The 25,321-nt window shown below is 37.6% G+C and overlaps 3 protein-coding genes across 3 annotated transcripts; 2 read left to right on the top strand and 1 right to left on the bottom strand.

The window, feature by feature from the left end:
• Nucleotides 1-1,658: 1,658 nt before the first annotated feature.
• On the top strand, nt 1,659-3,376 carry LOC110736420 (protein MAIN-LIKE 1-like). The gene is made up of 3 exons (XM_021916637.1): nt 1,659-2,278; nt 2,359-2,784; nt 2,868-3,376. The coding sequence occupies exons 1-3, from the start codon at nt 1,664-1,666 to the stop codon at nt 3,006-3,008; spliced, it is 1,182 nt and encodes a 393-aa protein (XP_021772329.1). The 5' UTR covers nt 1,659-1,663; the 3' UTR covers nt 3,009-3,376.
• Nucleotides 3,377-6,404: 3,028 nt separating this feature from the next.
• On the top strand, nt 6,405-8,867 carry LOC110736422 (putative 4-hydroxy-4-methyl-2-oxoglutarate aldolase 2). The gene is made up of 2 exons (XM_021916639.1): nt 6,405-6,547; nt 8,192-8,867. The coding sequence occupies exon 2, from the start codon at nt 8,205-8,207 to the stop codon at nt 8,703-8,705; it is 501 nt and encodes a 166-aa protein (XP_021772331.1). The 5' UTR covers nt 6,405-6,547; nt 8,192-8,204; the 3' UTR covers nt 8,706-8,867.
• A 204-nt stretch (nt 8,868-9,071) lies between these two features.
• Nucleotides 9,072-24,228, bottom strand: LOC110736421 (translation initiation factor eIF-2B subunit epsilon-like). The gene is made up of 15 exons (XM_021916638.1): nt 23,602-24,228; nt 22,687-22,917; nt 21,671-21,973; nt 20,781-20,888; nt 18,879-19,068; nt 17,766-18,028; nt 15,093-15,222; nt 14,266-14,330; nt 13,624-13,857; nt 13,462-13,538; nt 13,166-13,257; nt 10,945-11,027; nt 10,314-10,385; nt 10,046-10,171; nt 9,072-9,925 (listed from the first exon to the last, which is right to left on the bottom strand). The coding sequence occupies exons 1-15, from the start codon at nt 23,728-23,730 to the stop codon at nt 9,881-9,883; spliced, it is 2,148 nt and encodes a 715-aa protein (XP_021772330.1). The 5' UTR covers nt 23,731-24,228; the 3' UTR covers nt 9,072-9,880.
• Between the last annotated feature and the right edge of the window lie 1,093 nt (nt 24,229-25,321).

Here is a 25,321-nt window from a genome sequence, read left to right on the forward strand (position 1 = left end):
TCAATCATTGTATTCTTTTTTGAGTTTTGACAAAGAGGAAAGGTATAATCTTGTGAACTGCTAAACATCGCCCGCAAATCTCCACATAAAGCCCACAAATTAAAAGTGAAATGACTCTTTTGCCCTCGAACTAAAATTATATTCTCTCTACTCTAGTAAAAAACACACTCTCATCTTCTCTTAACTTTGTAGTCTCACTTTCTCTCTCGAAAATATTTTTTCAAAATGTCGAGGCGGCAAGGCAGGGAAGTGGCGGCACCGGTGGCCGGAGCAAGGGGGTTTGGAGGAGGAAAGGTATGTTTTTTTTTTTTTGTTAATTTTTTTATTTAAAAAAAAAAAAAAAAAAAAACCGGAAAAGGTGGCGGCACGGCGGCGACTGGTGGCTGGACGGCGGCGAATGGGCGGCGGCGTTTGGCCCAGACGCCGACACCACGGTTCCGGCGCCTGTCCCAGACGCCATTGCCACGGTGATGGCGCCTGGGCAGGGCGCCGGTACCACGGTGGCGGCGTCCACGTCAGACGCCAACACCGTGGCACCGGCGTCCTGCCCAGGCGCCACCACCGTGGCTCTGGCGTCTGGGACAGGCGCCGGAACCCTAATTTTTTTTTTTTTTTTTCATTTTCTTTTATTTTTTTTTTGAATTATTTTTTCAAATTTTTTTTTTGCTTTTTTTTGTTTTTGTTTTTCCGTTTTATTTTTTAATTTTTTTTTTTCTTTGTTTTTTCCAATTTGTTTTTTTTGGGTAATTTTTTTTTTTGCTTTGTTTTTTCCAATTTTTTATTTATTTATTTATTAGGTTATTAATTTTTTTATTTTTAGGTTGTTAATATTTTGTAATGTTTTTAATTTATTTTCCATCATATGTATATTGTTTTATTTATTTATTTTAATTACTTTTTTTATGTTTATATTACATGTTTATATTGCATATTACATGTTTTGTTATTTTGTGTTAGGCATCGTATTTTCGTTCTGGGGCTGGGAAGTACGATCAACTCAATGGAGAGCTCGGGGCCCAGACACGTTAGATCCCGTGGTATTTCGGCCTCGGCTCGTAGAGAACGGGTGCACTATTCTGAGGATGATGAAGATGATGATGGTGATGAGGAGGAGGAGGAGGAGGAGGATGCAGATGAGGATGTGGACGATCAGAGTGGACCATATGATGATTACGGTCCATTCAGTCAGAGGCTTGATGATGTGTATGAGACGCGTAGGGTAGACGTGCGTAAGGGTAGAGATGGTAGATTTGTTAGTAGATCTGGCACATCATCTGCGTCCACTGTGTCTGCGGTTAGCAGAAAACGGTCGAGGGCCGTTAATGATTCTTGGGTGGTGAGGGGCGAGGTGGCTGGGGGACCTATAGACGGGAGTGTGATTCCTAGCTTTCTAGGACACATCGCTACCCGTATTTGGGAGGACCAAGAGCGGGCTTTGGATAGCGGCATTTTGAAATGCCAAACCCGGGAGAGGACTTGTAACTTCTTGTGTAGTTGGGCTGAGGCTTGGCCGGAGGAGAGCGAGATGGTCGGCCGATTGAGGGGCACTAGAGTGAGCCACCTTCCTGCCACCATGCATGAGAGGATTGACTCGACGCTGATCACGGCTTTCGTTGAGCGATGGCAGCCGGACACGAACTCTTTCCACCTTCCGTTCGGTGAGATGACGATCATGTTGCATGACGTCGAGGCCATCCTTGGGATTCCCGTAGAGGGAAACCGAGCATCTGTTGTCACAGATGCGGATCAGGCAGATTTATTGGCGGAGCTGTTGGCGGTGGATAGGGCTGCGCTGTACACAGCGGCACTTGGTGTGTGGGATCACGGCGGTGTTAAGATCGCAGCAGTTTTGCAGCGATGTTTGCACCCCACTTCACGTAGGACGCAGGACACACAACTGGTTGCATATGTTTTTCTTCTTCTCGGGTGTACCTTGTTTCCGGATAAGAGCGGAAACAAGCTCAGGCCACGCGACATAGTTGACGCGTGTGAGCCCGACAGAGTAGGCCAGTTTTCTTGGGGGTCGGCTACATTAGCGTACATGTATCGCCAGTTAGGATTCTCGAGCCGGGCTGATGCGGCAGGTATCACTGGATGTATGACGTTGTTACAGACGTGGATATACGAGTATTTCCCGGCGTTTCGACCACACCGCGACCCGGTTCCTATTGGGGATGGCCAGCCACGTGCCTGTGCGTGGAGTCCGCGTGTCGAGAAGAAGTCCATTGACCGCCTGCGATCGATACGGTTATTGCTTGACAGGATGTCCCCATTAGAGGTAAAGTGTTTAAATTATTTCTACTTTTATAGTTTGATGTGCTTATTGTATGAATCTTACTAATTTTAAAAAATGTGCAGGTGAACTGGATGCCTTTCGGCCAGAACCCTAGTAATAGGGTACCCAGGACCCTCTACACGGGACTGATTCAGTATCGTGAGATCGTAGAGGCGTACATGCCGCAGCGCTGTCTTCGCCAGCTTGGATATGTCCAAGTTGTTCCTCCTCCACCAGCATGGCCCAGTAAGGCCGTCCGATCTGCGTCGTCGAAGGAGTACGTCGTCCAATGGCCGGCAAGCATGATTGGCACGTGGGAGCAGTTTCCGATGGTTGCCCGCATATGGATTGAGCAGCTGCAGCGGCCGCCAACTGGGGTGGCTGCCATGTGTGACCAGCACTACATGGAGTGGTACAACCGGCACTCGCACCCGAGGTTGATCAGAGACGTCCACCACGGCGACGACGCCGATGATGATGATGTGCCACCGCCCACTGCCGTGGATGCGGTACGTCTCATAAAACATTTGTAGTTGTGTTTTTTTTCATATAATACGTCGTTATTGAATTTTATGTGTTTTGTTATGTGTAGTGGATGGGAAAGATGACGCAGTTGGGACACAGACTTTTTGAGGAGAGGGACAACATGACGACTGCAACAGGCAGAGCTGTTATTGATGAACTGGAACGGGCCCTTGAGCAGTGGCAGTGGGCGTCACAGAGAGATTATTGATATGTCGGCAGTGCATTTATATAACATTTTCCTAGTTGTTTGTAAAAGTTAACATTATCTATTCTTATAATTATTATTTTAAGTTCTTAGAATTTGACATTATATTTTTAGTTTTTATAATTTTTATTTTAAGTTGTAATTAGTGGGCATACGAAAATTAAATACAAGTTCACATTTAAATGGGAAAACTAAATACGAAAATTAGAATCCGAAAATTAAATAAATGGGAAAAACATAGCAATAACAATAGAAGGTCACATAGAAAAGGCAACTAGATTGTTCCACTGCTGCACCCGGTCATGATATAGCGCATCCCAGCCCTCTACGCTTGCTGTACGAATGGTGTACCACGTTGGTATGATCGGTGGGACCGGAAAATCGGGTGACAGGTCCAGTCGGATGAAATGTCTGTATGACGGCCCCAGAAATCCAATAGCAACCTCTCTTACCGGTCTGGTGACGGTCTCACGCGAACACCAAGGCAGAACCGTGGTACATGGATAGTAAGCTCCACCATGCAAACCAAGGCCGAAATGCATCACTGCACACTTGTAGATGTTTGCAACGGCGAAGAGATCAAGTGGCGCGTCGAACCAATGATGTTGATGTGCCATGTGCACAGTAAATGGCTCGACTCCGGAAACAGCTCCGCTATAGGGGCAAAGAGACCTCCCTCACAATCGCTGACGATGGCCGATGGCTGAACACTTGGGCCGATGTAATTTCTCAACTTCTCCAACACCCAACGGTAACTCGCAACCGTCTCATCCTTCATAACTGCATAACCAATCAAAAAGTTCTGGTTCGTTGGAGTCATCCCAACCATCTCAACCAGTGGAAACTTATACTTGTTTGTCTTGTACGTTGAATCGATCAGAATCACAGATGGCCAAGACGAAATCATATCAGCACAATCAGGATGCACAAGGAACAAATGAGTCACCTCCGATGTGTCTTCATCAGATTCAAACCAGTACAGGTAACCACGTGCTTGTGCCTGGTGTAGAAGCTGCTGTATAGGGTTCCTTCCCTCTGACCGTTCAAACCTCAATTTCTGTCTGACGTTGTAGATGTGTCTTCGGTTTGGCTGGTCTTCAGGAAATTTCTCCAACACAGATGCTAATATTTTAGCAGGCTTCACTTGAGCATCACTCATTTCTTTTACAATTAGTTTCGCACCAGGACTTAGGCCACTTAACTGTCGATGACCCACTTCATATGCGATCATCTCATGGTTGTGATACCCCCATTTACCGTAACTCTTCACTTCCCAACCGTCACCCCTTTGCTGTTGTCGAACCTTTACTCTGAACTGACACCCACAACCTTTCCGCTTTGTATCAAACCGAATCGCTTGACTGAAATCTCGTTCCTCCCTTTTGCGATAACGGTCGCATCTCAAAATGCGATCCATTCTACCATCCCGTTGAGATTTATGAGTTGCTACTACTAAACAAAAACCTGATCTAATTGCAACATGTTTCGCCCAATCAACCGCTTGTTGAGCATCTTCGAACAGACCATCGTGTACAAAAATCCCACTATAATCATTTCCGTCTCCACCATAATCCTGCAACAATAACATATAAATATAATCACATAAGATTAGATTAAATTAATACATTTGACACAACATTAGCACAAAAGCAAAAACAATAATAAAATATAAACAACAAACAAAGAAATAAAAAACATAAACAAAAAGTATTCAAAAAAAAAAAAAAAAAAACAAAACACAAAAATAAAAAACATAAACAAAACTTTAGATTAAATAAAAAAAAAAAAACCAAAAAAAAAAAAACAAAAAAAAAACATAAACATAAAAAACATAGCGATCAAAAACACAAAAATCAAACACAAAATTTTACATTACATTTTAAAACAATTAAAAACAAAACAAAAAAAAACAAAAAAAAAACGAAAAAAAATTGTAACACAAAAAAAAAAAAAAAAAAAAAAACAAATTTTAAATTAAATTAAAAAAAAAAAAAAAAAAAAATGCAGTGGCGCCTAGCCAGGACGCCGCTACCGTGGCGGTGGCGTCTAGCCAGGACGCCGCCACCGTGGCGATGGCGCCTGGCCAGGACGCCGCTTTCATGGTGGCGGCGTCTTGGCCAGACGCCACGGCCACGGTGGCGGCGTCCTGGCCAGGCGCCATACCTACGGAGGCAGCGTCCTGGCTAGGCGCCACCACTACGGTCACGGCGTCCCGGCAGGACGCCAGCCGCCAATTCGTGGTTTTAGATGGCTTCGTACCTCCTTTTCCGGCGTCAACGGCGTCTCTCCGGTGCATCTAGCCGACGTTGAGGGCTCTTCGGTTTCACTCGGCGATCCAGTCCTGCTCCACATTTTTGGTGAGTGAAAATTTTCATTTTCGGTAAAAATTAAAACAAGGGCAATAATGTCAAAATTTTTAAAAAATGTGGGCTTTATGTAGAAAAACGCGGGCGATGTTTAACAAGTCCCATCTTTCACTTTGGAGATTTTGCAGGTTATTTGATACCAACTGTGTTTTTATTGTTTTTCTTTTTGTTGTCATTTTTTGAAGTAAATAACAAGTAATCTATAGTTTTGATCTATATTTTTTAAAATTATAACAATTCTATTCAATTTTACTTCGTTTTTTTTTTTTTTTTACAGGTTGTTCATTAAAATATTTGCTGTTGGAAAACTTAAATTCCACTTAAAATTGATTTAAGTTTTCATTACTCACCGGCCGGTATATATGTGTACAAAAGATCGTAATAAAATTGTTATGAAAGTCAACTTTTGATATTAGATTACGAGTATACTATTTTTTTAAATGTGTAATTTATTTAACAAAATTTATCACATAAATATTAATGTAATCAACACTTTATTTCAATTAAAGTGAAACAATGTATGCAATATGCACACACGAACTCTTAATATATCCTTTTGTCAAAAAAATAAAAAAAGTATATATATCCTTGTCACTTCAATTTTGAGGTTATTAGTCTTAGCTATTCATCCTCGTACCATTTTTTAAACAGATTTGGCTGAAGAATTTTCTTACCATTTATTTTTTATTTTTATGGCCTATTAAATCTTGACCCAATCAAATTTGTGAGGATTGTCATAACATTATGATATGAACTTTTATTTAAATCTAAACAACCTAAATGACCTTAAAGATGGATAAATTGACTCCAACTCGAAAAAAAAAAAAACAAAATTTTAATTCCAAAAAATAGAATATGTTATAATATGTCGTATATTCATTATCAACTAGAACTGCTAACGGATCTTAAAAGTAAAATTAATCGAAAATAACCCAACCGACCCGTTTGACATGTCCATTGCAGCCCAGTGCCTAGTGGGTAAGAGTGTAAGACTGTAATAAAAGGCTAACACCCATTTTTTATTGTTTTATTTGTCCTAGGAAATGGATTTAATTATTTCATTAAAATCATAAATAGCAAGAAAAAGAGTAGATTGATTGAAAGATCACAACTTTAAACTTTCTCTCTCTTCTCATTCTTCCTCTTCTTCTCATTGTTTGGGCTTTCACTTGGGAGGTAATTTATTCTAATTAAGCTCCATTATTGTTATTTATTTATTTTTTTTTTTCTTTTTTTCCCCTTTAATTGATTTCTGTTTTAATTATTTTCGATCACAAAATTATATACTAACATAGAATTCTTCAGTTTCATTATCATAATTCTTTAATTGATAAATATGTGATGTTTTTGGGGTTCTTTCTGTCTATATTTTGCTCAGTGATTGGATGGTTGAGTGACTAATTAAATCGAAAGTTGGTATTATTGGGTTTTTTCGGCTGTTTTAAGAGGAATTAATGCCGTTGTTTGTATTCAGATAGCTGTAAAATTTCTGAGTATTTTTGTCTGATTTTTTTCCTATATGTTTTAGTTTGTTCTGTTAGTAATGATTTTCATGTTCCCCAAATTTCATATGTGAGAGTAGTCCAAAAATGTGGGATGATTTTGTTATTTATATCCAAATTAGTAATAAAAAGTTGGTATAAGATAGCCCATAAAAACTGTAAAAATCCCTAGATTGCTAATTGTAGGTGTAATTTTGTTGGATTAATGGATTCATTGTAAGGTAGATAAGTGTTTATATTGGTGATTAGCACTAATTGTAGATATATAGGTATGATTGAAAGAAAAAAAACTGTGTTTCAATAATAATTAATTTCTACAAGTAAAAAATCAGTTTTAATTGGCAAAGATCAGTTATGATCTGTAAAAAAATCTCTCTCTATCCTCCACTTAGATGGTGATTGTCTCACAAAAGATAAAGTCCATGTATGAACAACATTTAGAGATAGAGGTAATAATAAAGATCAGTTTTAACCAATGAATTTAAGTTTTTGATTCTAATCCCTTCAGTAAAAATCAGGTGAAGAGTCGGAATAGTGATTATGTTTTGTTAATTGAAATGCTCTCATGAGTTTGTAGTATGTTTGATCGAATATCACTTAGTATTGGTTATCCTTTCTGCTATACGGCCTATACCTGTGTAATTAAGGAAGAAACGTTCTGTACAGCTCTGATTAATGCTGAGATAATATAGCAAAAGATTTACCTATTACCCAGTTACCCTTTTGAGGTACATTTCTTTCATGGAATGTTTTGCTAGATGAGGCGGTGAAATTTCTATCAAGTATTTAGGTAGGAAATTGTAGGCTGCAGAAGTGGACATATAGGTCTAGCCACAAACCTTACTGACTTAGGCTTCGTCCTTGGCCTTTTTTGTTTCTCCTTCCCCCCCTCTTCCCTCCTCTCTTTGTACCTTTTCTTCTATATCTGAAGGAGGATGAATCGGTGATTCGTGAATGAGAGAAGGTTCCTTTACAAAACCTATAAAATTCAATTCATGCTTCAAACTTGTCCTGGTCACAAATTTTTAACATGACAAGGATTTGCCTATTGTAGTTGGATTAAGGGTGAACTTGAATCAGTCTCTTTAGAGCCTCATATGAAAGATACAGTTCTGCCTTACCTGCCTTAGGCAAGAGCCTCTATATAGGCATTGGGTCAGCTTTGATTTTGATGACACTAGTATGTGGGTTTTTTTACTTCCTTTTAGGTCTAAAGTTTCTCCTGCTCGCCATGTTTTTGTTTTCAATATTTTGTCACTTTGAAATTGGGTAACTAACTAATTAATACTTGTAAATCCTTCGCATATTTCCTCTACAGGTGCTTCAATAACATGGCTTCGGTGGCAACAGCTGAAGTTTGTGATGCAAATTCACATCTTATTCAAAGTGGTGAATTGCGAGCCCTGCAGCCAATCTTTCAGATATATGGCCGACGCCAAGTGTTCAGCGGACCAGTAGTCACTGTCAAGGTATTCGAGGACAATGTGTTAATCCGTGATTTTCTTGAGGAGAAAGGCAATGGTAGAGTTCTTGTTGTTGATGGTGGGGGGAGCTTACGATGTGCAATACTAGGAGGCAACCCAGTACAGCAAGCTCAGAACAATGGATGGTCAGGAATAGTCGTGAATGGGTGTGTCAGGGATGTTGATGAAATCAATGGCTGTGATATAGGGGTCAGAGCTTTGGCTGCTCACCCTATGAAGGCCAACAAGAAAGGCTTAGGAGAGAAGCATATTCCAGTGACGATTGCTGGGACAAGAATCTGTGATGGTGAATGGCTTTATGCTGACACTGATGGAATTCTGATTTCGCGAAGTGAACCTTCTGTCTGATCTTATGGTATGCCAATTCCGTAATATATGTGTCATTGATATATGTTGATTGTGAGTGTAATTCAGGTTTTTTTTTTTCTTCTTCATTTGGATCTATAAACTGCCCATAATGTACCAATTTTCAAAGTTTGCAATAATGAAGTGTATTTTATGTATCTGAAACTTGGTATGTCTTATGGCTCTCCTTCTTTAGCATATATGCATGATCTTTCAACTTTGTTTAGCTGGTTCTCTAACACACAACTAAGCATCTCGGAGCATAAATGACAGGTTCAATTTGGTTTAAGATGAATATGAGAAAAGAAAGGGAACATAGAAGGGAGGCATAAAGAGGAAAACTTGTGCATACATTGGGAAAATGTGCCATTCCTCGAAAAAAAAACAAAATAAAAACTTTTCCCATTCAACCAAGTTCTTTCAATGTCAATTAACGATCACTTAGAAACACATTTTCCCTGGTCAATCTTATGAGTTTAATATGACTCTATATGAGCCAATTCAGTATGAGCCCTTAAAACTTAAGTTGGCTAAAAAAATTGAGAGATTACACCATTAATACCATGAAGCTAGTATCTCCAGCTCTCCGCCATACACAATTTGTCCACGACAATGGACAAGCTGGCTTGAAGGCTGCGAAACAGACTTTCTCTAACGGCACCAGGTGTACAGTGAATTTGCAATAAGAAGCAACTAAGCAAGGCCACCATTGGAAAACATGTACTTGTATTTATATTATTTCCAAAATATTCTTGCAAAATAACATTACAACTGACTTAAGTTATCCACTTCAAAATTTAACATGCTTCCCCACAAGGTACAATAGGTAAGCAGCATGGTAAAATCAGGAAAACATGGCTTCAGGTCAGATCCAACAAAGAGCAATTAGCCGTATGAGAAACTCAAGTGCAATATGAAGTAACGAGAATATCAGACTGACTCAAAAGTCTAAGTTAGCCCATGATTTGCATGAAATCCCTTGCATCCGGTCTGGAGCCGCAGCTTCGTTCTATGGCCCTTGACCAGAAGTTAACAGTTTGAATGTCATAGCATAATATTTGTACTTGTCCACTTCAGGAGTTATAAGTTGAAACTCCATGACGATCAGGAAACACATGGGCATTTACCCATGCCATGGTCATCCATGTTAGCTGTACTATCAACAAATTTAGTACAGCTCATTCCTCTTCTTCGGACTCCTCTTCCGATGCGTTTTTTAGCCACTACACCAATATGGAAAAATCAAATTCAGAGAAAAATGCAGCAATGGACCTTGGACATTAAGTTGAAAAAAATATATAAATTGTATGGCTTATTGTAAGTAAAACATAACAAACTATTACTTCAATGAATGATTCAGCTTGCTTCAAGAAAACTCTGTCTACTTCATCTGCTCCTTGTTTTTCGGATTCCCAAGCTAGTATTGCTTCTTCTTGGATGATTTCAAGCGAATATAGAAAATGCAAAATCTGCAATTAAACACAAGTAAAGATTGTGGATCAGTAAAATCTGGCATGATAGTTAAGGAGGTGACCCGTCACCAAGCAAACAAAACTAAAAGCACATAGCATGTATTATTTAGCAGAATTGCCAGTTCAGAATTTGATGTACCTGAGAAAATAAAGGAGACAGTTCCTTTGCGGACTCGGAACAAATTTCTTCAAACTTTAGTATCACTTCAATCTGCAAAAAATTCAAAACACACGATGAATTAAAATTCCACCAAATTAGGATACCCATACCACTTCAGAAGTTCTCACGTACTATGTAAATCGGTTTGTTCTGTAATGCAATAGTCAAATATAATACTCCGTAATAGATTCCAACAACAGCTAACAGCTAGAATCACTAATTAGTAATTAATCACGATAGCAAGAAGCTTGAATGCAACCCATCCCACAAACAATGACCACCTAGTTCCAGGCAAATCAATCACATTGGTGTACATGTCACATTTTCAATGTCAAAAGTCTCTAGAAGGGCCTTTTTAGTGGGATGGGGGCAGTACTATGCAGTTATGTTCCAACAAATCCGGTTACATACAGACGTGATCATTTTCATAGCATTACAATTATGCAAGCATAGCGACCGAAATGTTGCATCATATGGTGACTAAACAAAAATTGATGACTGTACGTCCCAAATGCAAAATAGAAGAATAGAAGATATATTTTTGGGAAAAAAGTTTACAAAATGGAAAATACGTGATAATTTGACAAGTGCCAGAAATAATGATACTCACCTCCTCATCTATGGATGCTAGATAGTACTTCAAAAGCTTCTTCCAAGTTGTGATTACTTTGGCCACATTTTTGTAGAGTTCGTCTGAAAAATAAACATCCATTAGCTGTAGATGACCAGACGTAGTTATCAGGAAAATTTAGTAGTCATATGTTATGGTGGTCGGTAAATTGATCTGGATTATTGGTCCTGCTTGCACATCATTCATGCTGAAGATTGGAGGACAGTTCAGTAGGCAAATCAGTGGAACACTTGAAAAGGAAACTAGAGGATTTTCACGGGTAGAACTTGCTTGTTGCTAGTGTCAACTTGTGGGGGATGCGATTTTGGTACACCCTTCCTTCTCCCTAAGCATCTTTTTGTTTAAAAAAAATACTACTTATATATATAACGGCAATTTCACCAAATGTCACTGAGTACTTAAAAAATTCACCAAATGCCATCGTGTTTTTCAAATTTCACCAAATGCCACTGAGGTTTAGTACAATACCACCAAATGCCATTTCCGTTAGTTGTCTGTTAGTGGACCGTTAGTTGACCCCACCACTTGCCACGTGTCACCTTCTGATTGGTCCGTTTTAAAAAAAAAAAAAAAAAACCAAAAAAAGTCCTGACTGGTCAAAAAAAATTAAAAAAAAAGAAAAAAAAAAACAAAAAATTAAAAAAAAAAAAAAAAAGAAAACCACCAAACCCCCACCCACCACCCCTTCTACCCTAAACCCCTCCCTGCCGCCGAAGACCGAAGCCCCTGCCGCCGGCAACCCTCACCTCTTCTTCGGTGGCTGCTGCCTTCTGCTTCTTCACGGCTGCTACTGATTTTTCTTTTGGCTAGCTGCCCAGAAAACTCCCAAGCCAAGCCTCTGAACTCACGCCCTGTTGCTGCCCAGAAATTCACCCAAATCCAGCTTTCAACCCAACAAACAATCAGCCTGTTTTCGCAGCAAATCAAGAAGTGCAGAACACGGTCAGGCCACCTCGGTTCCTCCGTCTTCTAGTTTTTCTTCCCCGAGTTTGTTGCTGCTCTTGAGAGCATAGGCAACATCAGCATTCCCACAGTTATAATCTTCAAGAATGGCGAGATGAAAGAAGCAATTATTGGTGAAGTTTTTGTGAAGAAGATAGTATTCTTTTTGCTCTCCTCTTATGGTCAAATTTTTGTGAAGAACCCTAAAAAAATTGAATTGGGGTTTTTTGTTTGGTGAAGCAATTCACAAAATTGTTTGCTCTATAAGATTGTATGTTGAATTGTGAACATTTTGGTACAAGTTTAATAAAATTTATTGAAGAAATGATGTTCCTCGAGCTTTCATGCGTGAGCTTCAATGGCGTTTTTGTGCATTTGGGAAGAGGGGAAGGGGAGGGGGGCCGGCATCGGCGGAGAAATGGCGGTGAGAGAGAATGGGGGTGGGGTTTCGGGGTGGTAGAGGCTGGTGGCTGGGGTTTCGGGACCACCGGCGGCTGGGCTGGTGGCTGGGGTTTGGGGTTCTGTTTTTTTTTTTGTTTTTGTTTAATTAATTTTTTTTTAAAAACGGACCAATCAAAAGGTGACACGTGGCAAGTGGTGGGGTCAACTAACGGTCCACTAACGGACACTGACGGTCAACTAACGGAAATGGCATTTGGTGATATTGTACTAAACCTCAGTGGCATTTGGTGAATTTTGAAAAACACGATGGTATTTGGTGAATTTTTTAAGTACTCAGTGGCATTTGGTGAAATAGCCGTATGTATAAACTAACTTGTTTCGGAACAGTCATATTGTTAGTTTGAATAAGACTTCATATTGACAATGGCAACTCATGCTTGATACTCGTATGACTAAATAAACAAATCCAACCTCACAGTGACATATTGTCAAACACCTAAAACATGTCTAATTGTCTACCCTTGTTTAATAAATTGATTTGGAAGAAATCTACAGAAAAATTAAATAAAGCTTTATCCCCTTTTAGGAAAGCAAAATGACCAAAGAAGTTAAACCTTGATTCTGGTGGCAACTGGCAAGCAAACAACTTATCTTTCACACATACACAAGGAATGGACAGAATAGAGTAAACTGTCAGAAGAGTAGCAGCATAGCCTGATATTTCTTAAGTGGTTATTTTTTATTAGCAAACGGAAGTTAAATGGCCAAATGTATCAGAAAACAAAGCAAGCCAACTGGATAAAAATGTTACAACAATATAATCATCATTCAAACATGACAGGGGTGTAAAACTCACTGTTGGAACTATGTGGTGTTTCCACAGCCAACTTCATCACTGAATAGAATAGCGCTCCGGCACAGTCTGTAGCAGCCATATTGTATGACAAGCTGCAAATTGGAAACATATCTACGTCAAAATTAGTCCAAGCATCTTATCCAAAGTCAAAATAAGGTGTTGAAAGCGGACAACCAAATAGTTTAGACCTAAGCAGGAGTATATTTCATTTAGTTACTAAGTTTCTTACTAGACATTTCTCAGGAGATAAGGACAAAGTTCTTAGTTTTGATCAAAAATATTGAGGGAGACTTTACCGCAGCGAGTTTACTTCCAATATGACATTATCATCCTTGATATTTTCTTGCACAGCTCTTTGGAAAGTTGCCTCAACCTTCAAAAATTGGTGAAAAGATTTAACTCAAATGGGATTAGAATAAAATGACCACTGTCATTAAGTCTTATTATACACAAAGTACCTCTTTTTCAAACTCATCTATGTTATCCTCGGTAAGATTTTCAGGATCAACACTTGGTGCCACCAACTCTTCAGAGTGCTGAGGGTTGTCTATATGAGGCAGATCCAAGCCTTCTGCTGCAGCTTGCAAGATCTCAGCAAACCTGTCTTCAGGTATGGGTGCAACTGAATGTCGCCATTCTTCTTCACGTCCTTCGCACACTGACCAGATGTAGCCAGCACCATTGGCACCAACCTTGTACATAAAAGAAGGGATGTCAATGTGGCTTCTATATTTAGTTAAAATCTAAAACAAAACCCACTCTAACATTGACACGCATAAACCTACCCACTCTAACATTGACACACATAAACCTACACTCACAGCACACATAGAAACCATAAGTTAAACAGGATGGACAAAGCTATGCTCGAACTAACAAATTCTCAGGCCAGCAGCAACCAGGATTTATAATTAAAAAATGGAATTCTGGAGACATACATCCTCTCCAAATATCTGAGCCACAATCTCAGTACAGTATCAGACATCACGTACCCAGGAATACAGGTGTACTGTGTAACCATCATGTGCACACAGACATTACAAAAACATATATGAGGGATGTTTATATCTACGAAATTGAATAATTAATAAGCTACCTACCTCAGAAGCTTCAGCTGCTTTGGATACCAACTCCCCGTCTGACAATCCTGTTAAAGCATGAATTGCTGCATAAGGGGAAAAAAAAGAAGTTAAGAATACCACATGAACATGAATATCACAAGGAAACCAGCTAAAATTTTGTGCGCAACTCTGAATATATGACAAAGGTCTTGAAGGGTTTACTTGAAATTCAAAAGGCATCAATTGGGAAGCAGTTTCAGTTAATAGTAGCACAGATGAAAACGCTTCACCAGATTGGCAACCTTACAAGGAGAGACAAAATGAAGACTGTCACCTCTGTTGAAGGTAAGAATGATGTACAAAGGCAGAGGTTAGATCGTTCAGTCAAGTTATGAGGACAGATGGATGCTCTAATGGGGTGACTTGTGAAGATCATACTTAGGGATGCAAGAGAATAAAAGGTGGACTTGAGAAAAACTGAGAGAATTATACACATGGGACTCAGCACATGTAGCTCACTGATGACATGACCATCCAGTAGATAAATGTGGTCTATGTGGATCTCAAAAACCTGTAGATTTCCCAGAGAGGAGGAAGGGGGTAGTGGGCTACACTGCTACAGTCCCCCATTATAGTATCATCTGCACTCTTGATTGCCAGATGCAGTCTCTCCCCTTTCATGCTTAGTGAGTGTGTCCAAGGCTGAAAGAGTCTTATGTTAATTGAACTCGGGTATTAATGCCAGACACGACTATTTATGGAAAAATTAATCATATACTCCAAATGAAGATCATGACCTGAACGGGTATGTGAGGTGAATTGAGGGTACAAATAACATTTAAAAGAATTGAGACAATGGTACATACACGAAATTTCTGCCATTCCACTGCTGCTGTCTGCATATTCTAACTCTTCATCACTATCTTGAAAAGTTGGTTGTTCATACAATGAAACCTTTGAGTAATCAGGAACTACAATATCTTCCCCAATAACAACCTAAAATGATAATGTAACACATATAAATAAATAAAAAATATAATGATGGCTATGAAGCAAAAATGAATTGGAAAACACACACACACACATAAAAAGTTGTCTACGATGTTGTGCTTCACACTAGGCACAATGTAAATATAAATACGAAAGATAAAGCTGTTCATCATATTTTTAAGGAAATTAAAAATTAAACACATACAAAGACCTTAACAGCAAAGAGAAGTAGCCCTCAATCACATTGCCCCAAAAAAAAAAAAAAAAAAAAATTCATCAATCAAGCAACACATTATCACACTATACACCAGATGAAAATTAAAAAACAAAAGTAAACAACTGTAGCACAATACCAAGAAAGGCTAATAGACCAAAGCAAGTCAAAGAATATCCTGCTTAAGAAATATAACCCAAAAGATAGCTACACGAGAAAAAAATGAGTACCATGGGAACTCAGCAAGCACCAATCAAAAGGATGTGGAAGAAACAACCACAAGAATCATTTACCCACACTCTATGATCTGGATGAATCAAGGGAACAAAGCAGCCCCCAACAAATCTGTGAGCACCAGTCTCCCAATTAAATAGATCCCTTTGAAAATCAGGACTTAAGGTTGGGCACCTTTTGCGTCATTAACTCATTAATTAGCTTACAGGAATATCAAAGTGGGAAAATTAGGCTTCAAAATTTTCGACATAAATTGCTTATTCCATTTTTCGCCACTGAGTAATTTAATCAAGAAACACACAAGGTACTTATAAAACAACCATAACCCCATTGGGAGGTCCATACTATTTGGCAAGGTTTCACGAGTTACAGGCATCTCCAACTCTAGTAATGATCCACTCTCCACGCCACAAATCATGTCTCATTAAAAGCTCTACAGCCATGGGGATTTTGTAGGGAGAAGTACATCGGGATTTTGATCAAATAAGATGAAGCAAGTACGACCCCGCCTACACCCCATTAAAAAAAATCCAAAAATAAATTAAGCTCCCTTCCAGCCTTCAGTTTTATGCAGACTCTCAACCAGAGGACCTAGAGGATAACCTATCTAGAGTGGCAGCATACTACATCACATTAGCCTCTATAAAACAAATACATTCCTAAACATCTGGAAAGCAACTATATCAACAACCAAGTAATAGCCCACCCCCCCCCCCTTCTCGTAGAAGAACCATGAAGAAAAAATCTTATTCCTCCCCTCAAACTATTTCTGAAAATCTATCAAACTTGAAAAGGTTACCTAATCTCCTGACATCATTCACAAATTTTCTACAAGGGATGCACATAAAGCATAAGATCATAAGTGTATCAGTCTATCACTTCTCCATATCATCATGTTAACAAGGGAAAATGTCAAGCACAAAAAACAAAAAAAATTGGAATAATCAATGTCAAAGAACAAATTCCAACTAACATAGCCTTCTATGCAGAGTGTTTTACAAATTTGTTGGTTGACTAGCCATGATGAATATCTAGGCCAACATACTACAGATCCCCCAGTTCCCCACGCAACCTTTGCCCAGTAAAAATAATATTTTAAAAAAAAATTAGCACAAGAATCAGTCTCTATGGCTCTATGCACAACCTAGGCTTTGTTCACCTAATTCTTATTACTTGATACTTTTTCTTGTTAAAATCAGACAAAATCAGAATTTCAGACCAGATCAGATCTACTTATTTCCATTTATTTATTGCCAAAATATCTACAATTTCGTATTTGTAAGAATTATGAAAATTAAATGATAAAAAAATATGTGGTGAGAAGAATCTTACGAGATCCCACATGATAATGTTTTCTCTTAACATTGATGTACATTAAGGTCAAAATTTAGTCAAATCAGACCATCAAATCAATAAGATTTAGACCAGAGTTTAGAAATTTCAAACCAAAACATCTTATTTCAGGCAAAGAGAACAAAGCCCTAGTAGGAAATGAAATCCAGTAATGCTAATTATTAGTGAACATCACTACAATTTCTCCCGCCATCAGAGTTATTAATTAAGAATACAAGTTTCTCATCAGATTCTAGTATCTTGCATTATAAAAACAATTCCTTTCTCACAGTTACTAGTTTTACTATAGACTATAAAACTTCAATAAGTCAATAGGCACAGATATCTTATTTAGTGAAGTTGCATACAACAACCATACCTCCCCCCCTCCCCCCAACAACCCCTCTCTCTCTCTCTCTCTCACTCACACACACACACACATGCACAAGCAAGCAAGACTTGTTTGTATACAATATATCAAGATTTTAGTATCACTCTGTGTAATCAAAATGTTCATAACCTAAACTCTACTTGAAAGCAATCTAAAAATAACGCCATGTCCTAATACAAACACCACTTAATTGTAATTATTCTGATCTGATATCTGAATTTTATAACATTTACTCCCTCAGTTCCTTTAAGATCTTCCCCTTTCCATTATAGTCCCAACAAATGGGTCCACTTAGTCTCTTAATGATACTCATGACTCTAAACAATTATCTCGTTCCTACCTAAAAGTCAAAAAGTTTTAATATAACATGCTTCGTACCTTAAATGACAAGATGACACCAGGTTCCAGAACAGCTCTAGCCTTCATCACCACCCAATCACATACAACTGCATGTTTTAGTTTACAGCCATCTTCAACTGTGACATTATTCCAGATATACGAGCCTTCTATTGAAACATTTGAGCCAATCTTGCAACCTTCTCCAATGATTGAGTTTGAAACTTTACTGTTGCTGCCAATAGTGGTTCCGTTACCAATGAGGGTAAAGGGACCAATTTGGGCATTACTCGATAAACCTATATCTGGAAAAGCATACAAATAATTCCAGAATGTGAAATAACAATAATGAAGCAAATATAAAAATTAACAGCATCTTATTCTGATGGCCCAATCAAAGAACAAATGATGAGTAAAGCATATACAGACAAGGAAGAGGAGAGAGATAAAGGTCTATATTAAGTAAATGAATCACAAAAGCACCTGTCGCCATAATGAGACTGAGACATAAAACTAAGATATACTACATAGGAGCTACTTGCAGGAAGGAAGGAAAAAAAAAAAAAGTCATTAAAAGCAAAGTGAAGTTAAAATTTCCAACCGAATTCCCAATGTATGCTTGACAGGATTTCAATCAGTGAATCAATCAAAACTCTTCAGCCAGGAAAAGAGTTGGTTATACTTGATCAAATATAAGAGAATATATGACACCATCACACAGTACTGGAAGCTAAGCTTGTTCTAATCCTTTTCTAGTGGAAGGCATATCATCTACAAAATAGTGTATGACAAACCAAAAGTAGGAAAATGTGATCAAGCATGCATTGACAAAAAAATAAAATAATAAAACCAAACAAAAAAAAATATCAAGATAAAATCCCAAATATGAAAAAGATAAGAGAGAAGGTAAATTAGTGACCCATCCACGCAGTTATAGCAAACTATATGAAACTCAAAGGTAAAACAAACCTCCACAAAACTCCTGCCTACAGCAGGGTATGTTTTTCATGCATACACAACCTTGAACTAGCAAGCAACGAGATTTCCATTAGACCTTAGATATGATCAAATAAAACCACTCTTTTAAATAAAGATCACTGGACAACTTAACACAGGTACACTTTCTAGAGGTGATCAGTTGATATTCATCCTTACCTGATGCACTGTACATTCCTTGTCTTCCAAGTTTCATCACAGAACTTCCAAAAGATTGGATGTCTGGTACCAGGGGATAAGTCCATCTTTGCATTATATCTTTGCTAATGGTGTCATAGCTTCTAAAATTCTCAACTCTAGCCGCATAATTTGAATGAATTTCATGAGTATAAATTTTGTAATCGGTAATCTGAAAACAAGAAATGATCATAAAACTATGCAGAATTAGATAGGACAATTTTATCTTAGACCATTGCTATATTTTGTCACAATAAATCAGCCTACAAGTTGAACCATTACCAGAATTAAGTGCAAGCAGGAAATAAAGATGCCACAAAACCAATCTTTTTTTTTTTTTTTTTTCAGAAGAGCTACAATTCCTAATCTTTGACCGAAAAATTTGAAAACATATTTAAGTTCAAAGGGCGTGGAAAACTTCAAGCATGAACGACAAAAGTTGTTCAACAGGTGATAGTTCAAATTTCTCAACTTTTTGTTTGTTGACTGTAAAATGCCACCGTATCTATGAAAAAAATGCCCAAAACAATGCTATGTAGGGTTTCCAATTACAATTCATTCCTGACTATGAACCAATTGCCTTGTGTGCCATGGTGCACTCAAATGATTACCTGTTACTGTAATTTCATAATCAAATAACCACTTTAAGTGCAATTCTGGATTTAAATAAAAACCTTAAGAGCCACCTCAAAATGATAATACCCTTACATGTTCTTCAAATCACAAAACTGTTGAGCAGGGGCATACCTGAATTTCTATTTAAAAGTGAAAAAAAATTATTACAGCACATAGAGTTGTAAGCTAGTATACACATATTTACATATTAGCCCAATTCCTTAGTATCTAATTGACTGAATAATTTGGGAAAGCCCAAGCCGCCTTGACCCATAAAGACACTAATAAAGTTACTTATTTTCACAATAAATCAGGTGGGGCACCAACACCTTTAGACATAAGGTCATTCCATTCCAGCCAAATGCTTTACAGGATAGCCATCATAGGATTTCGTCAATGTAACTTCTCCTTTTCCCTACCAAACCCCACAAAGAGTATATGTAACCACTCAATTCAGAGGACAAACTCACAAACCCAAGCCTAAAGCCTCTTTATACATTAAAAATCTTCTCCAGAGATAACAACCCAATTCACAGTGATGAAAGACATGAAGTGGTCAACTTATATGCATTAGTATTTATATATATTTAAGCTTAAATTAATCTTTTCAGCTAAAAACCAATTTAAAGATGGTCTGAAGATTATTATCCAAAAGTTTATCCTTGTCAGGCTTGCCTGATAGGTGATGGTGGCTATACTTTGATATCTCAAAGGATACTTTACACAAACAATGATCTGAATGTTCATCCTTGCCTTATTGGCGCCATGACTAAAATAAGCAATCACTTTTTCTATTGTCTTATACTACGTACAAACTGAAGTAATGTGCCTTATTTGTGGGTTTATTCATATATTGTTGGATATTAACAATTAAATATTTTCTTGAATATACTTATAATAACTAAAAAAATTGCTCATTATATAATTCACATCAGTTTGTCTAACTTCATTCAATATTCAAGAAACAAAAAACTAAAAATCAAAATGTTCTTAAACCATGGGATTAAGTGAGTAACCCACCCAAGAATTCACAGACAGAGTCCAGCATTATAACCTATCTAACCTACATGACAAGTCACATCACAAAGCAAGACCATAACATCATATCCTTGTTCAACGTATACTATAAAGTACAAGAGGGGTACAACAAAGAGAAAGAACCAGTTAAACATGGAAGAGAAAACAGCAAGAAAAACATCCAAGAAACAAGCTCTAATACTGCTACAATTTAAACAGCTGAAAGTGAGATGCATAGAAAGATTAATATACCTCATCTACAAGTAGTCCCTTCAGGAAATCACGACGAAGATGCTGATAATCAAAGTTATCTGTGAAAAGACTGAGGACTTCTGGAGCACATATGTCAATGTAGCAGTCCTGCAAAAAGGTGTCATTACTTAGAACAAGGTTTCTTAGAAATGGATAATGGTTGTTACCTATGCTTTTGGTGACTGGATCTCTCCACCAACATAAACAAACTTTAGAAGAAGCAACAGCTACAAAAAGAAACAGGTTATCTAAGTTGTGAACAGATACTGTGTAGCTAAGGTGGTTCAACAGTAGATAAATTTTTCATGCTGAATATATACTTCTAAAAGTAAAAAATACAATTAAGGATACACCATAATAAATGAGCCATTTCCAAATTCTATATTAGAAATGTTCAAAAATCATGGTTAGACCTTGAAAGAAAGATCCAGGTAAGGTGAGACATACACTAGCATCATGTCAAAACTCTTATAGATGATCATAAATTCTTCATGTGTACAGATTCCTACTTGATGATCGTTGGTTAGATATATCACACCCTTGTTAATGCACACTGGAATACCAAAGCAACCCATTCACAATGCCTCATCAGCCCCATGTTGTTTGCCAGGCAGTAAAACTTGGCAGTAAAACTTATAATTTTTTGAGTGGAGTAAAAAACCATCCAACATGGTTCACAGAAATGGAAATCAAAATGCAGAGACAAGATTTCCTTTTGTGGGCAATTATCAAAAGGTTATACAAAAGGGATATCAAGAAGGTGCGAACCAAGAACTACAGATACTATATTAAGACATGATGCCCCAGTTAAGCACTAATTGATCCACAAGCGGGGTCAAAAATATCGTAAAGGTTAATTAAAAAATCACTCTTAAGTTTAATGAGCAAACCTGCATGTCATTATGCAACAAAACTGAGGAATTATCAGTCAACAATGATTTTTCAAGAGTTATAGGGTTTGCTCTATCCTCGTAAAACAATAGCTGATTTGTATCTGGATTAATTGCCATGAACAGCTCGTCTGTACCAAGTCTTGATTGGTGGGTGATTGCTGAAGGCTTCGACTTTTTTATGACCATAGTCATTACAGCATTGTTATCTTTCTTTCTCCTGTCTTTGTGTTCCTGAAGTGCCTCCGCGAGTGACATGTTGCTAATTGTGTCCCCGGTAACAAGAACAAAATCTCCATGTATCTAAGAAGAAGCATGTAACATGAATTTGTTACAATTTATGCAAGAGATAGAAAGACAGACCATTTAACATTACATACACCTTTAATAAACAAATCAGTGTAACTAGTTAAGAACAGATTCCCACCTGGAATCCAACCTGCAACTTAGTCAAATTATGCAAAGCTAAAAGTTCAGAGGTCAAGGGATAAGGCACACACACAAAGGAGAAATGACAAACTACCAACTTCCTACTCATTCAGATGAAGGAACAAAGCGTAATTGAGCAAGCACTTCGGCTTGGCAGTAACTGTTAGAGAACCAAAAAAATTGAGCTGGAGAAAGTAGAAGGCAGAAGGAACAATATAATACAATTAGAAAACACATCGTCTTAAAAATGAGATGAAGATAATTGGCGGAAAAAAAGGGGGAGACCAGGGGGGGGGAGGGGAATAAAAACAAAGAAATCTTTTATTGATCTAGTTTTAACTCCTAAAATCCTAAAAAATGGTGAAATTTATCGCACCCAAAAAAAAAAAGTATGATCAGGAAATAAATATTGCCAAGAATCAAACATCAGCTGCAATGACTAGAAAAGAGAAATAAGACAACACAGACAACTTTTCCAGAGGATTGTAACAGATTGTACAAATCATTCATACACTTGAAAACAGTTGTGAGTCTATGAGAAGAAACAACATAGAGAAGCAGCATAAAGAATAAAGATCTAAACATACCACATTGCGTTCATATATCACTCGCATGGCATCTCCAGCACTGACCGAATTGTGTGACTCAATAGTTGTCACTGCCATGTTCGGATGCTTCAACCATTGAGACTTTGCCAAGTGATGGATCACTTGCTTTGAATGAGCACAACAAAACACAAAAACTTCTTCCACCCCAGCTGACTCGAGCCATGCCAAGGAATAATCTATCATTGGAATGCCAACCAGGGGTAGTAGTACCTTTAACAAAAGCAAATAGTTCACCACAAAATCATAAATATACTTTTTCATTTACCACATTGAACACATAATCACATACAATACTACAGACGACTCAAATTCGTCACTTGGAAAACCTAAGATAATGTATACATTTACATCAAGGTTTAAGGTTCAACTTAAATTTGCAGCGATTCCAACAAATCCATAATCCCTACAACACAAAAATCACATGATTTTACTGATTATGGTTGACTTACACCCACAATCAAATTCCAGACACAATATCAATTCGAGTTAGCAATTCATAGACATGGGGTAAAATGTGGTTGCCAGCTATTGGTAAAGTTTCGAGTGGTGATACCGACCTAGGATCAAATCCCGTCTAATTCACACAGGAAAATTTAGACATAGGGTCAAATGCTTAAAGTTTAATTTCAACTCAGTAACTTCAACAATAAAGCAAATACACACCTAATGAACAATATTAAACGAAAAAAAACAGCTCCTAAATCACAAATTTACAATCAAAACAGTGAAATACAACAACAACAACAACAACAACAAAAATTGATCAATAAAAACCCCACAAACATTATTAATTCTACATTCAATTTTAATGGGTATTCACTAAAATCAATGAAAAATGCAATTAATTCATAAAAACATCAAACACAGCATAAATTTCGAAAAGGGGGAAATTACCTTGGGGCGTTCGAGGGTAATAGGGCGGAATTTGGTGGCAAAGCTATCAGCCAAAAGAATGGCTTGCAAAGGAACATGAGTGAGGTCCTCTGCATCTTCTGCAGCCTTACTCGGTCTTCTCTGCACCATAGTTTATCTCTCTCTTCTCAAAAACCTTCAAAAACCCTTTTTTTTTTCTCACAGCTTCTTCTTCTTGTTGCTGTAGAGAAACGCTGTGGATCGATCTTTTTTAGGTAGCTTTGGCTGAATGAATACAGGTTTTTTTTAGGCTTTGTGGGGACTTTTGGGTTTGTTCTTGTGCTATTCCAAAAATGCTAAAGCTCGGGTTTTCTCGGCTTATTTTTTATTGAACGAAACGGGAAATGATTTTTGCACGCTCATTACGATTTATGGAGATACTGTTTTTTATGCTATTCTCATATAGAGGTGTGTCAAGATTATTTTCCAATCAAACAAACTTATCTAAGTTTTGGGCGGTTACTTTGCATATATTATTGTTGAAAGTTTTTGTACTCTTTTTTTTTAATGAATTATATTTCTTTGGTCTCAACTCTCAAATTAGAAACATGTTTGGTGTGAAATATAGTACTACGTAGTTTTGAGCAGTGGTAACACACTCTGTTTTTTTAGAGGTGATCAATTACCTATTTCCATTACCCATTGTTTGGTAATGAGAAGTTTTGTACACTCTATTATTTAGAGGTGATCATTACCCTTATTTGTTACTAGGTATTAATTTACCGACAATTTTACAAAGGAAAAATTGCGAGGAAGGTCCTTTTAAGGAGTCGACCTTGTGAGGAATGTCCTTTTATGAAAAAGGTGGCACAAAAGGTCCTTTTATGACGTTTGGGTTGCGCGGAGGGTCCTTTGACCAAACTCCGGCATTGACTTCCGTTTTCCGGCCAAAAAAAAGTCATGTGTTGTGCACGTGACCTCTTAAATCTGATTTTTTTTTTTCTTTTTTTCCCTTTTCCTCTTCTTCAAAGCAGTAAAATTTTGCAAATATCATATATTTTTTTTTCAATCTCTGCTTTCATTTTCTTTTCACATTCCTTATATTTTCGTGTGATTTCCTTGTTTGAATGCAAATGCTATGAACATTTCTTGTCCTTCTTGCACATTAATTGAATTTTTGGACGAATTTCACGAAGAAATCTAAAAAATCGATTTGGGGGTTTTCATTTGGTGAAGTTATTCTCAAAATTCTTTGCACCACTTGATTGTATATTGAATTGTGAACAATTTGGTGCGAATTTTATGCAATTTGGTTCAAAAAATAATAGGTTCCCATTTTTTAGCTTGCCCCCTACAGGCCTCCCATGGAGTTCCCTCCATTGTTGTCTTCTTGAATCTTGGCATGTGTGTGACTAGTCTATGTTATGTAGTTATGAAGAATATAAAATTTTGTTAGTCAATTTGCATGATTTCTAAGCTTCCCAAGTGAAGGAAATTGAAAGGAAATAAGGGAGGGAAATTGAAAGGGAAAAGGGGAAATCGTGGAAGAAGAGGGAAAGGGGAGGAAAAGGGAAAAAAAAGAAAAAAAAAATCTGATTTAAGAGGTCACGTGCACACTTTTTTTTGGCCGGAAAACGGAAGTCAACGCCGGAGTTTGGTCAAAGGACCCTCCACGCAACCCAAACATCATAAAAGGACCTTTTGTGCCACCTTTTTCATAAAAGGACATTCCTCACAAGGTCGACTCCTTAAAAGGACCTTC

This window comes from Chenopodium quinoa, unplaced genomic scaffold, assembly GCF_001683475.1.
Source record: "Chenopodium quinoa cultivar QQ74 unplaced genomic scaffold, ASM168347v1, whole genome shotgun sequence".
Lineage (NCBI taxonomy): Eukaryota > Viridiplantae > Streptophyta > Magnoliopsida > Caryophyllales > Amaranthaceae > Chenopodium > Chenopodium quinoa.

Coding starts and splice junctions, on each gene's coding strand:
- LOC110736420 (XM_021916637.1), top strand. CDS start 1,664: ATGACGATCATGTTGCATGACGTCGAGGCCATCCTTGGGATTCCCGTA. Junction 2,279..2,358: donor ACAGGATGTCCCCATTAGAG/GTAAAGTGTTTA, acceptor AAAAATGTGCAG/GTGAACTGGATGCCTTTCGG. Junction 2,785..2,867: donor CGCCCACTGCCGTGGATGCG/GTACGTCTCATA, acceptor TGTTATGTGTAG/TGGATGGGAAAGATGACGCA.
- LOC110736422 (XM_021916639.1), top strand. CDS start 8,205: ATGGCTTCGGTGGCAACAGCTGAAGTTTGTGATGCAAATTCACATCTT.
- LOC110736421 (XM_021916638.1), bottom strand. CDS start 23,730: ATGGTGCAGAGAAGACCGAGTAAGGCTGCAGAAGATGCAGAGGACCTC. Junction 22,918..23,601: donor TTACCCTCGAACGCCCCAAG/GTAATTTCCCCC, acceptor CTTTTGTTAAAG/GTACTACTACCCCTGGTTGG. Junction 15,223..17,765: donor GTGTCATCTTGTCATTTAAG/GTACGAAGCATG, acceptor TTATCATTTTAG/GTTGTTATTGGGGAAGATAT.